The sequence below is a fragment of the Vitis vinifera genome, chromosome 3 (genome assembly GCF_030704535.1).
Source record: "Vitis vinifera cultivar Pinot Noir 40024 chromosome 3, ASM3070453v1".
In the NCBI taxonomy this organism is placed as follows: Eukaryota; Viridiplantae; Streptophyta; class Magnoliopsida; order Vitales; family Vitaceae; genus Vitis; species Vitis vinifera.
Genome location: NC_081807.1, coordinates 18,112,501 through 18,129,186, shown reverse-complemented (window position 1 = coordinate 18,129,186; position 16,686 = coordinate 18,112,501). Strand labels below are relative to the sequence as shown.

The following is a 16,686-nucleotide window of genomic DNA, read 5'->3' as shown; positions in this document are numbered from 1 at the left end:
CTGCAACTTCTTCGTTTCAACTCCGAATTGCACACCATTTAAAGCATTGGATTGTTGACTTCCTGAGTTTTGAAATGGTATATAGCATGCATCATTTGGACTTCAGAAAGTGCTCCAAAAGTGGCTGCTACGACTGTCATCAAGAATATGCTTTATGGCAGATTCTCTTTGCTTTTTCTCCTTGCAATCCGGATTCACTCTTGGAAAGTGACTTCTAAGCTTTGCCCAAGATTCCTCATAGCTCTCCTCAGTCTTGACTTGCTTTGGTGATCTAAATACTAACAAAAACACCAAAACTTACACAAAGTGATCAAAATTGCTTTAAAGGATCCTTAACATGCCAATTGAGTTAAAAGGCCTAAACTACTACTCAAAAGTGTTTAAAAGGATTAATTATAGGCTATCAAATAGCACTTTTTGAGTAGTAATCAGATGAGATGAGAATACAAGTTTTCAATATATTAAGTTGTGTGAAAAAAACCCAAAAAATAAAAAAAAACGTCCACTCGTTTTGAGTTCATCATAATTTGGAGAACGTTAGAGAAAGATCCATGGTGCTTTAGAGGATTTGGAATTCTAAGATATTTTTGGTGGAGTTCAAATTTATCAGCGTAATCGCAAGGTACAATTCTAATTTTAAAATATGTAATTCTCAAGTGTGGATTATTTACACTCCCAAATTATTCCTTTTCCTTTTCCATAATGTTTGATGATAACATATGCCATGGTTTTCTCAGTCGTATCATCAACCACCAGCCATTTGATCACCAAAATTAACATAATTTTTACCTTTGTTTCTTCTATGGTATCCCAAGATTTTGTCAATCTCTCTAGGAAAGTAGCTACAGGCTTTGCTGATATGAACAAAGAAAAAGGATTTTGCAATTAATCATACTCTGATTGTTCAGCAGACATGATAGCTTCGGAGCTGTGGGAAGCAGATAATATATGTTAGTTTTTTGGGATGAGATTTTTTTAACTCACAATATCATATTCTTCAGATACAGTCTATAGTTGAGGACACAACCTCTAACCAAGCTTAAAGAAATAAATTTGAGCTCAGCTTGTCAAATGCTAAACAAGGTTGTAATTCTCTCCTTTGATCATCAACAATTGGATGTCTATTGTATTTTGTGTTGCAGTTCTCTTTTGTCCTAGGCAAAAGAATCCAAATATATATATATATATATATATCGTTAATAAGGAAAGTAAAATGGTCTTTTGTCCTACATCACCTTATCAACTAGGACATTCTCATTCCCTTCAAGTTTTATTAGCAGTCTTAAATTGCAAGCAGCTTAGCCCTTGCATGGCTAAGAAGGCAGAGTATAATCCATGTGCTTGCAGGCAACAATCAAGTAATCTAGGTCAATCTTGCTGACATTTTGTTTAACTCTATTTCTATTGCTCTTGTTTCATTCACAGCCTAAACTTTGTGGTACTAAAACCAAAGGCTCTATTCTGTCAAAGCTTTCTTGTTCACTTCCCTATGGACCATACAGAGACAGATTTTCGGAATGATGTAGGAAGCAGATTGTGTCATATGGAGGGTGACACAGTGAGGGTCATTTTTGCTTCTTTGAGAACAAGAAGCTTTGTTTGAAGTTGAAGAACAACTTCAATGGATCAGAAATAAATTGTGTACTGGGGTTCATAGGCTTTATGGATTCATACTGAAATTAATGGACATGACTTATGATGATTACCTCACACTCAAATCAGCAGCACATGAGAGGGCAAGAAGAATTTTGGGAGGTCTGAACGAACCAACGTTAAGATCCTTTCTCTTCCTCTTTGTATTTTAGAAATTGCCCTTGTATTGTGGACATTGAAGAGATAGACTGGTCATAATGGTGCTGGATACAGGACCAGAACATGTGAAATACAGTTGTTTTGCAATTAATCCCAAAATGAAGGAGGACAGAAAGATAAGACAAATTCAGGTTCATGTACATTTCCAATTAACGATTCAAGAGGAGAAGAATTAAATGATAGAGAAATGATTTGAGTGGAAGAACTTTGCCGTGTCTCAGTTTCTGTTTTGGATTGGAAGAGACATTTACAAAAGTTATTTTGTCTTTTGACAATTTGAAATTTTAGCACATGTTTGCCTTGGAAATGACCAAACATACACTAAGATTCTGGAAGTCTCCACCTAAGGCTGCTAACAAGTCTGCACATAACCTAAATAGAGAACCAGTGTTTATATAATTGGGATTCCCAAAAGATAATTAAGGAGTGTCATGGTTTTGATGAGGATGTACATGGATGCTGTCGGTACAACAACTCTAAATAATCTGATTTACACTGATGACTTTTGGTCTCAATTTAGTGAAGACACACAGGAGTACACTATTTAATATATGAAGACACAAGTTAATGGAATCAACTAGGAACATATGCTAAATGGTTCTTTCTGGTTGCAGCATTTGATTGCAATAACTTTTTTTTAAACTTCAGCAGCAGGTTTCTCTAGTGTTCTTGTATGTTACCACTGACATACTTCGATAACCTTCTGCAACACTTTCAACATGGATGATGCATTAATATCAGCAAGTGGAAACTACTCTACTGTCCAAGGTCGTTCAATGCCCCATGTGATGGTGTTATTGATTTTGGGCATTCTCCATTGTCCCAGAAAACATGCTTTATCAGCTTTATATTTGCTAATCTCATGGTTCAAGTGATTCTTTTCAAATTTAGAGTAACCTTCATATTTTATTTTTAAACACATTCTATATGTTGTGCGAAACATATCACAAATTTTATATTGCAGTCTACTTTGGGAATGAGTTTGAGATAAGTTTCTTGACAAACGGTATTCCAAATGATAAATAGTTCAAATAGGAATTGGAGTGAGATTTTTTTCACAAACAGATGTATGAGTTAAATTTATGCCAAGGCAAACTCAAACTCAATCACTCTGAAAGCCTCCTCCCAACATTTATTCTCGAATTAGGGGTTGGCTGTGTTGTTGCAGTTAAAAATGTTGAACAAATAGAATAGGCTGCATGACATCTTGAAATGATCATTTTGTTTGGATGAATAGGCTCAAATGATGCTTGGGCCACCAAGTGCAGTAGAAGAAGTGGTGCCTCCATTACCACATTATTTGAAATTATAATCTTGATCTTAATTAGTTCATGTGCTAAATGCAAAAAATTTGATTATAACATCAAACACAACTCCTAAGGCTATAGCATAAATCCTTGAATTAATGAAGAAAAAACTGCCAACCTATATCACTAATGATCAAATGTTAGTCGTAAATGGTGGAAATAGGAGTCGGATCTAACCAAAGAAGAAAAGAAGATACAATGAAAAGATTGGATGTTCATTTCTATCAAAATTAGCCATCAGAAGCCAGACATAAGTGAGCAGCTCTTCACCTTATCTGGGCTAGTTGGCTTGTTGATCTGATCCCAAGGCATATTTTGGAAAAAGAATGAAGGAGAGCTCCAATTAAGTGCTTGAAAGTGCTGAAAAAGTAGTAAGCCTCATGCAGAATGGCTGTAGTGCAGGAAAGGCTGCTTCCTGCAGCTATATCAGAATGACGTATTGCAGTTGCCAGTTATATTACTCTTCCCCTGTGAAATCTTAAAGCTCAATAGTTTCTGACCTATACTTGTCCATGAATTTAGGCCTTAAATTTTTCTGGCATTCTGGAAACTGTATTTTAATTGCCCTGTTTCAAACACCCAAGCCACAAGCTAAATGTATGATTCCAAAACCAAATGTCTCACTTGGGTGAAAGCTCTGCTGTTCATTTCCAGAACCCCCATACTGACCATACCAAAAGAAGAAGAAGCAGATGGAACAGATTGAAGTTAAGGAAGCAGGACAGAGATAGATATCTCATGTCAGGAAGCATTGGATGGAGGTTGTTATAGAAACTCTCTGTTCTTCTCCTTCAATAACCAGCAGCTTTGGTTTGGAGGTGGATGAATCCCATTTCAAATGGGTGTTGTAACTATTGCCCCATAATTATATTGTATGATCCAATGTCCAAATCTGTAGTGGTAGGCTCTTCTAAATTGAAAAAAGGAAAGGGTGTAAGCTTTCAGATTGTATTTGGACTAAATGGACTAACTATTGGAATGGGCAGAGCATGTAAGTGGCCATGCAAGCCATGGTGGGCTCTGATCTGAGCTTGGGAGCAACAGGAAGTATTACTTTGATATATTAATATAACGTATTTGAAGACTTGGAACCTAATACACTTACAAAATAAGCTACAGAAAGGTGGAGGATTATTCTTACTTTCCTTCATCCATCTGGGCAAGAAGAGAATAGTTATTTTCTCCCTATGTGCATTCCAGCAGACTGGTTAAATTCTATCCGACAAACATCAACTGAAATAAAAAAAATACTCTATTCAATCCGAATACAATTACAAAGCAAAATTCTATAACATTCACACCCATGTTCATGATGCCCTGATTCTACATTTCACAAACACTAGTTAGAATCTACTAACAAATACAATACAGTATGCATTTAAGGTTTGAAAGACAAAAACATAGCATCAATGGTAGAACAGAATAATGAGCAGAAGGGATGGAAACCATATTAAAAAAAATGAGCTCTATAAATTGTTGCAACTGAGAACTGCCCTCATGAGTATTTGAATATCTGCTCCAACAGCAAAAACATTGAAATGGAAAGCAAAGCCCAACACGAAGAAGTAGACCAGGACCTTCTCGCTCAGCTTCTCAAACCCTAATCAAACAAAAAAAAGAAAGAAAGAAAACACAATGGCTTATCAGGTTGTTTGTTACACAAAGCAATCATCTCGTGTTAAAGTAGGTTATAAACCAAATTTCAAGAGATGAAGTAGTGAACTTACTGGGCAGATATAATTTCAATTTTCAAGAGAGTTCTATGTAGCAATTCTGCAGGAAGAATTTTCAGACTTCTGCAGAATCTAATCTCCAAATCTCGGAGAGCTTGTAGTGCTCCTTTCTCTACATGCCATTCCTCCAGTTGCTCTAACTTCCATAGTTTAAGAACTCGAAGCTGAGGAAAGCCTCCTAAAGAGCAAAGCATGTTCTTCCCTAAATAAGATTTGGCAAGCAATTTAAGACTTCTAAGGTTGGGAAGCTTATCCAGTGACTGCATTGGATCTTCTACAAGTCCTGACCCTGATAAGGTGAGGTCGATGAGGCTGTATGGGAATTGGGACATAATGGATGGATTCCTTAACCATCCGAGCAAGTAAATGTAAGAAAGATTCACAAGGCTTACTAAAGGCTTCAACTCTAGATCCCATGGCTGATTGCTTTCATCAATAGATTTGAGCCTTAAAGACCGGAGTTGGTTCAGTTTTAGAACCCAGTCAACTACTGCCTGCAGTTGCAATGTTATTGCCTCTTGTTTAGATGATACTGTCAATCCCAATTTCCTAATATCGAGTAACCTGTCTAGGCCATCTCTTACGGGAGTCTCCTCATCTACAAGAAGCCCACACAATGTTTGGAGGATTGTAGGAATATTTGTATCATGTCGAAGCATAAGTTTACTTCGACAACTCTCACTCAAGTGTAAGTGTCGCAATTGCTGTAGCTTCCAGATTGAATTAGGAAGAGTGTTGATGCAAGTATGCTTCATGTCCAGTGTTTGAACATTCTGCAACTTGCTTATAGATGATGGAAGTATCTCGAGGAATGTAGATCTTAAGCCAAGGTACCTTAGTCGAGTTAGTTTGCCCATTGCCTCAGGTAACTTTGGTCTGAATACATTTTCGAGATCAAGCACGAGCAGTACTAGGAAGCCACCACTGGATATGCTTTGACGAAGAAAGTTTCCCACTTCTTCTCCTGGTTTGCTTTCTTTTCGAGTATCAAAGGACTGAAAAGAAAGTACATCTTCGTAGCAAGGTGTCAAAGAACTACTAGAAGTTCTGTTGTGATTACCATGAATATGATCAAAGCTGATATCTTCTTTATCAAGATGATCAACCAGACGACGGATCTTATTGGTGCCTAGGGACAACTCAGATCTTGTGTTAGTATGAACTCCAAGAAATGTGGCTTGTTGAGCTTTGGATGACCAATATTGTCTTAGGGCATCGGGCAATCGCACCATTTTAACATTCCCATTAAGCTTCTTCTTTGTCACTTGAAGCATTCCCTGGGCTATCAACAAATTCAAACACCTTTCTGCAACATCTTCTGGAGTTTCATTCTCGCCCTCTGGCTGTACCAAGTCCTCTGCAACCCACAATGTTATCAATCTTCTTGCCGGAATATCAAAATCTTGAGGAAATAAAGTGAAATAAAATAGACATCTCCTCATGTACAAGGACAAATCCTTATGGATCTTGTAGAGGGTATTGGGCCAAAGTTGCTGTTGGTCATGATGAAATTGTTGAAGTGCAGTGGACCACTCCTCAATGGTTGCATCCTTGTGTGAGAGTGCTTCCCCCAATTTTACAATCAGCAGTGGCAGCCCCCCACATCTTTTTGCAATTTCTTCTTTCAGCTTTAGCAATTCTGGGGGTAGGCTAAATTTCAATGCATGGGTAAACAATGCCCAACTCTCCTCATTTGTCCGTAACCGCAGTGGGTGAGGATCACTCTTCATTTTGAGATTTGGAGGTAGCTTTGTTTCGCAAGTGGTCAAAATAATTCTACTGCCATTTAATGCATCTGGAAGCATTTCTAGGTCGTCGACAAAGAAATTCCAATTATCGAGAACTATCAGAGACCTGTCATTAATCAAGAAAGGTATCAACCGTTGCATCTCGTATTGATTACTCCACACTCTGCATTGACTTCGACCGGACTGCAACAATTCTCCCTTGTAACGTAGCTGAAATCGATAGCCATCTGACCTCCAAGCAGCAAAGGGGAAATGATCCACAACAGCTTTATGGTTAAAGATCAAATTTGCTAGGGTTGTCTTTCCAATGCCTTGCATACCCATAATTGGAATCACTCTGAAATTCTGATCATCTGTAAGCAACCGTGCTATCATTGCATGCACATCATCACCAAAGCTGGCGAGATCAGGTTCTTGCGTTGTTGGCTGCCGTGGGATTCGCTCGGTGGAACCCAAGGTAAACTTTGGGTTCCTACTTTGACCTTGTGAGTTGACTGCTGTTGGCCTGTGGATAGAGAGGTTTTGGATCTTGGCATATATTTTGTCCATCTCCACAGCAAGCTTATCCTGAGATTTGAATTTGCCAAAAGCCGAAAGAAATCCCTTGGAAGGTCCCATCCAACTTCTTTTCGTGAGCTGTTGTGTTCTGTTGATGAAGTCCTCAATGGCTACCACAGCAGACAGGCAAACATGGGACAGCTCCTCCATCCAAACCAATCCACCATCATCTAATTCTACTGATTCTAAGCCTTTGAGAAAACCATTCAGAGACCTGAGTTTGTCTAGTACCCGCATGGCCTTCTTCTTGGTATAGGGATGAATTGCCTCCTGAGCTAGCAGAGCTGATACCTTCTCTTCCACTGGGGAAACAACTGTGTTTGCCACACTCTGACCATGTATCAAGAAGATGTCTGACCAGACTATTTCTTCAATACTGTAGTTAAAGGGGCAGGCACCCTTTGCTTCCATATATGGGAGATGAGGAAGATCAGGGATCTTAGACTTGATCAATTCCAGCTTTTTGTGAATTCTTGTTACCAAAAGGCACCTCTCCCAGTTTCCTATTCTCCTTTGCTTTGCGGCTGATCTGAGTATAAGGTCATCAATCACATCTTCAAAATCATAGGCAACATCCATTAATTGCTCTGGCGCATAACTATATGTTACCCTAGCGTCCATCAACTCTCTTTGGATCCACTGGACCTCTTGTTCGACTCCAACGAAAACTGCTGGTTCTTGAATCGACACAACACAGAGTTTCTCTATGACCCTCGACAAGACTATCTTCAACAAATCTTTGGAGTCATCTACCTCCGCCCAATCTATAGTGTCCCAGTCTGGTGTGTCGTTCGTCTTCATGGTAGAGTTTCTATGCCGCATCTCCTTAGCTTCTTCATTTCTACCCTCTGCCATCATCCTCCACGCCTCCTCCCTTTGCTTCCTTGTAGAGTATTCAGCCAGCATTTTTCTGCGAGGAAAGGAACAGAAAGGCTTTCACACAAATCTTAATTAAAACATATCTTAATAATTATCAAGATGTGTGGATTTTTCTTTTCAATCCGAACAAGAACATATAAACTAAACCAAGGGAAAAAAAAAAAAGAAGAAAAAACTCAGACAAAATATCAATATAATGCTGGATGATGATGAATAAAAGTAAACAACTACCGAAATAATTATTAACGCATAAATATTTAATAATCAGTCATTTTAGGAGGATCACAAAAGGGGAGATGATATTGCAGACTTGATCAAATTTTCATTGTTCTTACAGGAAGCTGTAGGCGACCATGCCCCCGACGAAACTCAATAACCATTTCATACTGCCAAGATGAAGCTGGCCGCGAACAGCAAAGGACTGAGTGGAGGCGGCCTTAGTAACAAACTCACAATGGCAAAGAAATCTGGGAACTGACAAGTAAAACTAAGTCTTTCCCTGATCATTTTGTCCTTCCTTTTCACTTTAAATACTCATTTTCTTTTTTTTTAATTTCCAACCCAATTCATACCACCTTCATCTTCTCTTTCTAAGAACATTCCCCCTTGACGTCTTTTCTCCTTTCCTCTCTCTTTATATATATATATTTTCCTCTGAAAGCCAACTTACAGTGACCACCACATATTGACCACCCAATATCATCATTTTCTTTTTCTTTTTCTTTTTCTTTTTGTCTATGAGAGACAATGGACTGCTTCCACCATTTTTCTAAGAGGAACACTGGTAGGCTAGTTCTTTTTGAAAGACTTGTAACACAAGGGAGTCAACTTAAATAAACAAATGTCTCCAATGTCGAAAGGTTTTGTTTCCACATGAGAAAGATAAGGTGGGAAATGGGTAGTGAGTTTCTTGGACATTAAAGAAGCTGGTGCAATATATGTAATCCTCTGTATAAAACTCAAAACACCTTAGATACTCGAGTTATGTACAATTATATGGAGCAGTTTTTTTATTTTTAAAAAAATATTCCAATTGAAGTTGAAATATTATTCTATATTTGAATCTCATACTAAAAATATCAGTTTATTTAAAATTGTTAATTTATTAAGTGAATTGATTTAAAATTGTTAATTTATTAGGTGGATTGATGATGTATATAAAGGTATAAGTTAAGAGTCCTCCTGAGGTTTGATGGTTACGAATTTTCATTTAAACATTGACGTAGCAATAGATCCTTGATCCTTGCATTGTGTGTTTTTTCCTGGGTTGGACCGGAGGAGAATGTAGACTTCTAATTTTGTTTTTGTGCATTTACATTTTTTATTATTATTACCATTATTATTTTATTTTTATTTTTGGTTTTCCTTTTTCTTATTTTTATTTTCATCCTTTGATCATTTTACTTTACTTAATGCTCTTATATTTTATTTATTGCATATTTTGATTCCATTTAAATATAACCATTTAAATATGATTTAAAAACAATTTTTTGTTGTTAAAAATTTATGAGTCATTTGGAAGTTGTTCTCTAAAAGCAATTTTTAAAAATAAAGTGAAATGAAGAACAATTTGAGAGATTAAGTAAAAGTTATTTTTACCTTTTTTTTTTTAAAGAAAAATATGAGAAATGAAAAATAGCATGAAAAGAAATCACAAAAACAAATAAATTATAACACGATTTTATTTTATATTTATTCTCTCTCCATCAACGAATATAAAAAATTTTCAAAGATGATTTATTTTCTTAAATGTATGTAGTTTGTGAACTTCTTTTAACTTGGATCTTTAAATTATTTTGATTAAGCAAATAAATTTCAAATCTAGTGATATTTGATACATAACATTTATTAAACTAAAAAACTAATTTAGTACTAGAAAGTCATGGATCTTAAAGGTGAGCCTAATTAATATTAGAAATTTACATATTAAAATTTATTCCCAATGATTTTGTTAGTTTTTTCTTTATGTATATCGATATTTTTGTAAATTTCCTTTTTTACTAAGGCAAAAAAACTCCAAATAAAAAAGTTTTAATGTGTTTGATTCATTAGTTTAATAGGTTTTAAAAATAATTTGAAACTCAAATAGTAAACTATGTAATACAAGAAATTTATAAATAAAAATTAGTTTAAAATAACTCTATTGCTTTTTTTTTCTATATAAAAAAATATTTTTCTAAATTTTCTCATTATACAAATAAACTCCAATCACTTGTATTACTTAATTTTGAAATTATTTAGAAGTCAGTAATTGAAAATTCGTTCATTAAAATTAGTCTAAAAGGACTATTATTTTTCTTGTACATAACTATATTTTCATGAATTTTTTATTAGAAAAATATATTTTAAATTAAGTGAGATTTAATGTATTCAATTAATTAATGAGTTGAATAATTTTGAAAAATAAATTGGAACTCAAATATATATCCAATCACTATCAAATATAATAGATCAAAACTAATACATAATGAGTTATGACTTTATTATTTATCGTATATAAACAATTATATTTTTAAAATTTTCTCACTAAATAAATAGATTCTAAATCAAATGAGATTCAATACTTTAAATTATTTAATGAATCTTTTAATTCTTAAAAATAATTTAATTAAAAATTGATATGAATAATTGCATATTAAATAAAAAATAGCTATAAATTAATACTCTCTTCATAATTAGGTATTAAATGTGTATAGGTAACTAAAGAAATTGGTTTATTTATATATGAAAAAAATTAATTGATTTTTTGTTTTAAAATTTATTTTAAATAAAATATTATTAATCATTATTAAATTTAAATTATTATAATTATTTATTTTGAAAAAAAAATTCAATTTATCCATATTTTTATAATATATGCTAAACTAATATCATTTATATGAACAATATAATATGTGATTTTATTAAAATATTTGTATTTATATTTTACTAAAAATATTTATTTTAAATGTATTTTATAATTTTGAATTAAATTTAATTAATATTATATAAATTAAATTTTAATTTTTTTTACAAAATTAAAATAGGAAAATTATTTGTAAAATAAACTTATTTTTTATTTTTATTAAAAGTAGTTTTAAAAAAATTGACTTGCCAATCACCTTTGGTTGTAGGAATTATTAAAAGAAAAACTTATTTTTTTTAAACCCTGGAAAAGACTATCTTCATCCAATCTCGACTGTAGTTCTCCATTATGACCTCCATCTTCAACTTAGAGTTTGCATGCTGCATCTTCTTCATTATTACCTTCATTTTCTCTTTCTAAGAACAATCCCCCTTGACGTCTCTTCTCCTTTCCTCTCTATGTATATATATATTTTTCTCTGAAAGCCAACTTACAGCAACCACCACGTATTGACTGCCCAATACCATCAGTTCCTTTTTCTTTTTCTTTTTCTTTATTAGAGACGATGAACTGCTTCTATCCTTTTTCTAGGAGGAATACTGGTAGGCTCTTTTTGAAAGACTTGTAACACAAGGAGTCAACATAAACAAACAGATGCCTCTAGAAAGGAAAGGTTTTGTTTTTGCATGACAAAGGTAAGGTGCATGGGAAATCAGTAATGGTTTTGTAGTGATGCCTCTGGTAGAGTTTCATGGACTCTTCAATGGATCGAAAGCAAATTGTGTATTGAGGTTCATAGGCTTTATGAATTTATACTGAAATTAATGGACCTGACCTATGATGATTACCTTATACTCAAATCAGCAGCACATGAGATAGAAGAAGTTTGGGAGATTTGCTTTGTTCATTCATAATTTTTCGGATCAAATTGAATTCAATAAAGCAAAAGTAAGGTTAAAATCCTTGCTCTTTCTCTTTGCATTTTAAAAGTTGCCACTTGTATTGTGGACATTGAAGACATAGATTGGTCATACTAAAGTTGGATATAATATCAGAACAATGGCAATACACTTGCTAGTCCATGATTCAATTTATCCCAAAATGAAGAAGGCCTGGCATATATGAGACAAGTTCAGGTTCATAAACATTTTCAATTAAGGAGTCAGAAGAGAAGAATTAGATGATAAAGGACTTATTTGAATGGAAGAACTTTGCAGTGTTTTAGTATCAGCTTTGGATGTTATGTGGTTATTTCATGTGAGCAACTTAAAAAGTAATTGGTGGAGACATTTTAAAAAGTTATTTTGGTTTTTGACAATTTGAAATTTCAGCATAAGCTTCACTTGGTGATGGACTAAATAAACACTAAGATCTTGGAAATATCCACAGAGGTCAGCATCTATGGGTTTTGATAGAAACAAAGTGTAGAAACTCTCAGGAAGCAACAGAACGTTGAGGAATCTGAAGTGATATATATTTTATTAAGATTCAAAGTACTTATTTATACAGCTAGCTTAAAACAGAAAAACATAAAAAATAGCAACAAACCTGCTACCTATAGATACTTCCTAAAGAATAGAAACAAACCAACAAATACTTCCTAAGGAATAGGTAAATCTTCCACATGACTAACTTATTTGACTACTTCCACTTCAATCTACTCAGCTCCATGTCAGCAACTCCTAGGACATGTCATTCAACACTCCTCCTTGTCTCTGGAGCTGTAGACTCCAAGCCTTTTTGTGTGTCAGTTTGTCCAGTAGCTCCCAAGTCTGGTTTTTTTCAATCATTTTAAGCTCCTCCTTCATTGCATCCATCCATTTTTTTATCAATTGCAACTTTTTCATACCCTGCAGGCTCTATTATAGCAACATTGCACCTCTGATAGATGTCAAAGAGTGATCTGGTTCCCCTGACAGGTTCATCATCAATATTGTCATTCTCCTCTTGAAACTCAAGGTTCTTTTGGAACTCAAGATTCTCTCTAAGCTCAAGCTTCTTATCATTCTCCCAACTCCAACTTTCTTATTCAAAGAATTTGACATCTCTGCTAACTATTACTTTGTTGTTTTTTGGAAGGTAGATTCTATAGGCCTTTGATATTGAACTATAACCTATAAAGATCCGAGTTTCTGCTTTCTTATCCAATTTGTCTCTCTTAACATGTGGAAAATAAGAGAAACAAAGACAACCAAATGTTTTTAAATTTTGCAGCCATGGTTTATAGTCATACCATGCTTCAAATGGAGTCTTTTGTTGCAAAGCTTTTATTGGCAGTCTATTCAGCAGAAAGACTGATGTATGTGCAACCTCAACCCAGAATTTCTTTGGCATCCCTTTGTCATGCAACAAACACCTTGTCATTTCCACAAGTGTTCTATTTTTCCTCTCAATAACTCCATTCTATTGAGGGGTATAAGGTGTTGTAAGCTAGTGCTCAATGCCTGCATCCTCACAAAATTTGTTAAATTTATTCGAGGTGTATTCAGTTCCATTATCAGACCTGATCACTTGCATTTTACATTTACTTTGATTTTCAACCCAAGCTTTAAACTTCCAGAAGATGTCAGCAACTTCAGATTTAAATTTCATGAAATAAATCCAGCACATTCTTGTGTGATCATCAATGAAAGCAATATAGAACTTAATTCCATTCATTGATGGTGTTCTCTGAGGTCCTCCCACATAGTGTGTACTAACTGCAACTTCTGAGTAGCTCTCCAGGCCTTGTTTTGTGGGAAAGGAAGTCTTGTTTGTTTCCCGTATTGACAAGCTACACAAGTAGGAGGCTTCACCTCTAATTCAGGCAAGCCTTCTCCAAGATCGTTCTTTTTCATAAAGAAAAGGGTGGTATGATGAAAGTGCCCCAAATGCTTATGCCAAAGCATTATATTGCTTTCTTCTTTGTGAATTGCAGCCTGCTCTTCTTGCATCAAATCCAAGGCAAAACTTTTGCCTTTCATTTGGACTATAAATACCTCTCTACCTTGTGCATCAGCAATCATGCAATGATTGTCCTCAAACAACACCTTATAGCCTTTTTCCAGTAGCTGACCAACACTTAACAGATTTTGATTAATCTCAGGAACATATAAGACATTAAAGATTAATTTCAAACCTGTGTGGCCTTCAATTTCCACTGTTCCTTTGCCTTTTACTGCAAGATATGCTCCATTTCCAATTCTAACTTTGGAAATAACAGTTTTGTCAAGTTCCTTAAAGAGCCTTTGATCATAAGTCATATGTTTTGTACAACCACTGTCTATAAGCCAAGTTTCTGGGGAGCTGCTAGTGGCAAAGCATGATACCACAAACAATTGCTCATCTTGAAGTTCTTCCACGACAACCTTGACTTCTCCTTGTTACTGTTGAGATTTGCACATCCTTTCCACATGCCTTAGCTGACCACACTTGTGACATCTTACATCCAGCCTCCACCAACACCTTTTTTGTGGATGATTGGATTTTTTACAGTAAGGATATGGTGGAAACTTTTGAGTGTTGTTGCTGCTGTTATTGTCGCTTTACATCTCTTTCTTGTACTGAGATATGGACTGAAATGCACCCTCCACAGATCTTTCTTGTCTCATAAGCCTTCTTTGTTCTTGAGCCTGTAATGCATTCAACAGCTCTGCCAAGGTGATACTTGACACATCTTTTGAGTTCTCTAGAGATGATATTGTAGTCTCAACTTTTTAGGAAATGTTATAAAAATTTTCTGAACTATTCTAGAATCAGAAAAGTCAGTACCAAGAAGTCTTACTTTGTTAACAATACTAAGAAGTCTGTCTGAGTAATCCTTGATTGTTTCTGATTCTTTCATCCTTTGCATCTCAAATTCTTTAATCAGGTTCAACACTTGCATACCTTTGACTAGTTCATTTCCTTCATATTCCTTCTTCAGGAAGTTCCATATTTCATTTGTTGTCTTCAATGTCATGATTCTAGTGAAAATTGTAGATGAGATAGCTGCAAATAGACTAGCTTTTGCCTTTGATTTCCTTTGCCTCCTCTCATTGTGTAGTTTTATTTAAGCCATAGTTGGATTGTCGGACAGAGGAGGAACTTCATATTCCTCACTAACAGGTTCCCACATATCACTAACATCAAGGTAGGCTTCCATACGGACAACCCACACTTGATAATTTATTCCATCAAACACTAGAGGTGCCAGTGCATTGAGTGAAGCTTACGAGGTCATTCTGGATATTGTTTGTAGGTTTTTTTAGGCTCACTCACCTCACAAGTTACTCAAGAACTAGGCTCTGATACCAATTTGTGGGTTTTGATAGAAACAAAGTGTAGAAACTCTCAGGAAGCAATAGAACGTTGAGGAATCTGAAGTGATATACATTTTATTAAGCTTCAAAGTACTTATTTATACAGTTAGCTTAAAACAGAAAAACATAAAAATAGTAACAAACCTACTACCTATAGATACTTCCTAAAGAATATAAACAAACCAACAAATACTTCTTAAGGAATAGGTAAATCTTCCACATGACTAACTTATTTGACTACTTCCACTTCAATCTACTCAGCTCCATGTCAACAGCTCCTAGAACATGTCATTCAACAGCATCAAACCTAGAAATAGCCTAAATAGATAACTAAGTGTTTTCATTATCAGGTTTCCCAAAAGCTAATTCAAGACCATGATTCTGTCTTGGTTTTGATGAAGATGTACAGGGAGGGTATTGGTAACATGACTCTATACTTTGACAACCTTCTTCAACACTTCCAACATGGATAATGCACTAATATTGGCAATTGCAAACTAATCCACGGTGCTATTAATTTTTGGCATCCTCCAATATCCCAAAATGCATGCTTTCTCAGCTTCATCATGTTCAGAAGGATTGCTGTTATATTTGTTAATCTTACAGTTCAATGATTTTTTCAAATTTAAAGTAACCTTCAATATTAAGTAAATGGTGGCAGGCATATCACACAATTCCTTTTTTTTTTTTCCAAACACATTCTATATGTCATGCTAAGCATACCACAAATTTTACATTTTAATATAGTTTCTTGACTAACAACACTCCAAATGAGTAATACTCCAAATAGGCATAGGAGTGAGATTTCTTTACAAATAGGTGTACGAGTTCACAAAAATGTAAACCAACGCAAGCTCAACCTCAATCACTCTAAAAGGCTCATTTGAAAGATTTATTCGATAGGCTGGTATTGCAGTTGAAAGTGTTGAACAAATGGAATAGGCTACATGACATCTTGAAATGATCATTTTGTTTGGATGAATAGACTCAAATGATGTATGGGTCACCAAGGGCAAGACACTTGTTGCAACTCAATCAATAAGGGAGCTAAATGATGACTCTGATCTATCTTGTCCCTATACATTTTCTCTCCTTGCTCAACAAGATGATGACAACTTTAGGCCGAGTAAAATCATATCACAGGGTTCCCAGATTTTCTCAAGCTTTTTGGGAAGATCTTCATTTATCTCCTAAAATACCAAACATCTTTATCATTATAAATAATAGAGATGAATTGGTAAGTTGATCTGTAGGTAGCATTTTCTTTGTGAACGTATATATTTAGGAAAGCATAGAAATTTTTATTGATTAGTTCATGTGCGTAATGTGAAAATCCAAGTAGGACATCAAACACAATTCCAAATGCTATAGCAATAATCCTTGAATTAATGAAGAAAAACTTGTAAGAGATAGATGGTGGAAATGGGCGTCTGATCTAATAAAAGATGAAAAGAAGAAAATATGAGAAGATTGGACATTCATTTCTATCGAAATTAGCGAAGGAAAACATAAGTGAGCAGTTCT

General features: G+C 34.8%; 1 protein-coding gene across 1 annotated transcript; it reads right to left on the bottom strand.

Moving 5' to 3' along the window:
• Window positions 1-4,347: 4,347 nt before the first annotated feature.
• LOC100854304 (probable disease resistance protein At1g58602) lies at window positions 4,348-8,523 on the bottom strand. The gene is made up of 2 exons (XM_059736048.1): window positions 8,373-8,523; window positions 4,348-8,068 (listed from the first exon to the last, which is right to left on the bottom strand). Exons 1-2 carry the CDS (start codon window positions 8,420-8,422, stop codon window positions 4,843-4,845), a joined length of 3,276 nt encoding a protein of 1,091 aa, XP_059592031.1. The 5' UTR covers window positions 8,423-8,523; the 3' UTR covers window positions 4,348-4,842.
• Window positions 8,524-16,686: the final 8,163 nt, after the last annotated feature.

Coding starts and splice junctions, on each gene's coding strand:
- LOC100854304 (XM_059736048.1), bottom strand. CDS start 8,422: ATGAAATGGTTATTGAGTTTCGTCGGGGGCATGGTCGCCTACAGCTTC. Junction 8,069..8,372: donor ATGGTCGCCTACAGCTTCCT/GTAAGAACAATG, acceptor CTTTCCTCGCAG/AAAAATGCTGGCTGAATACT.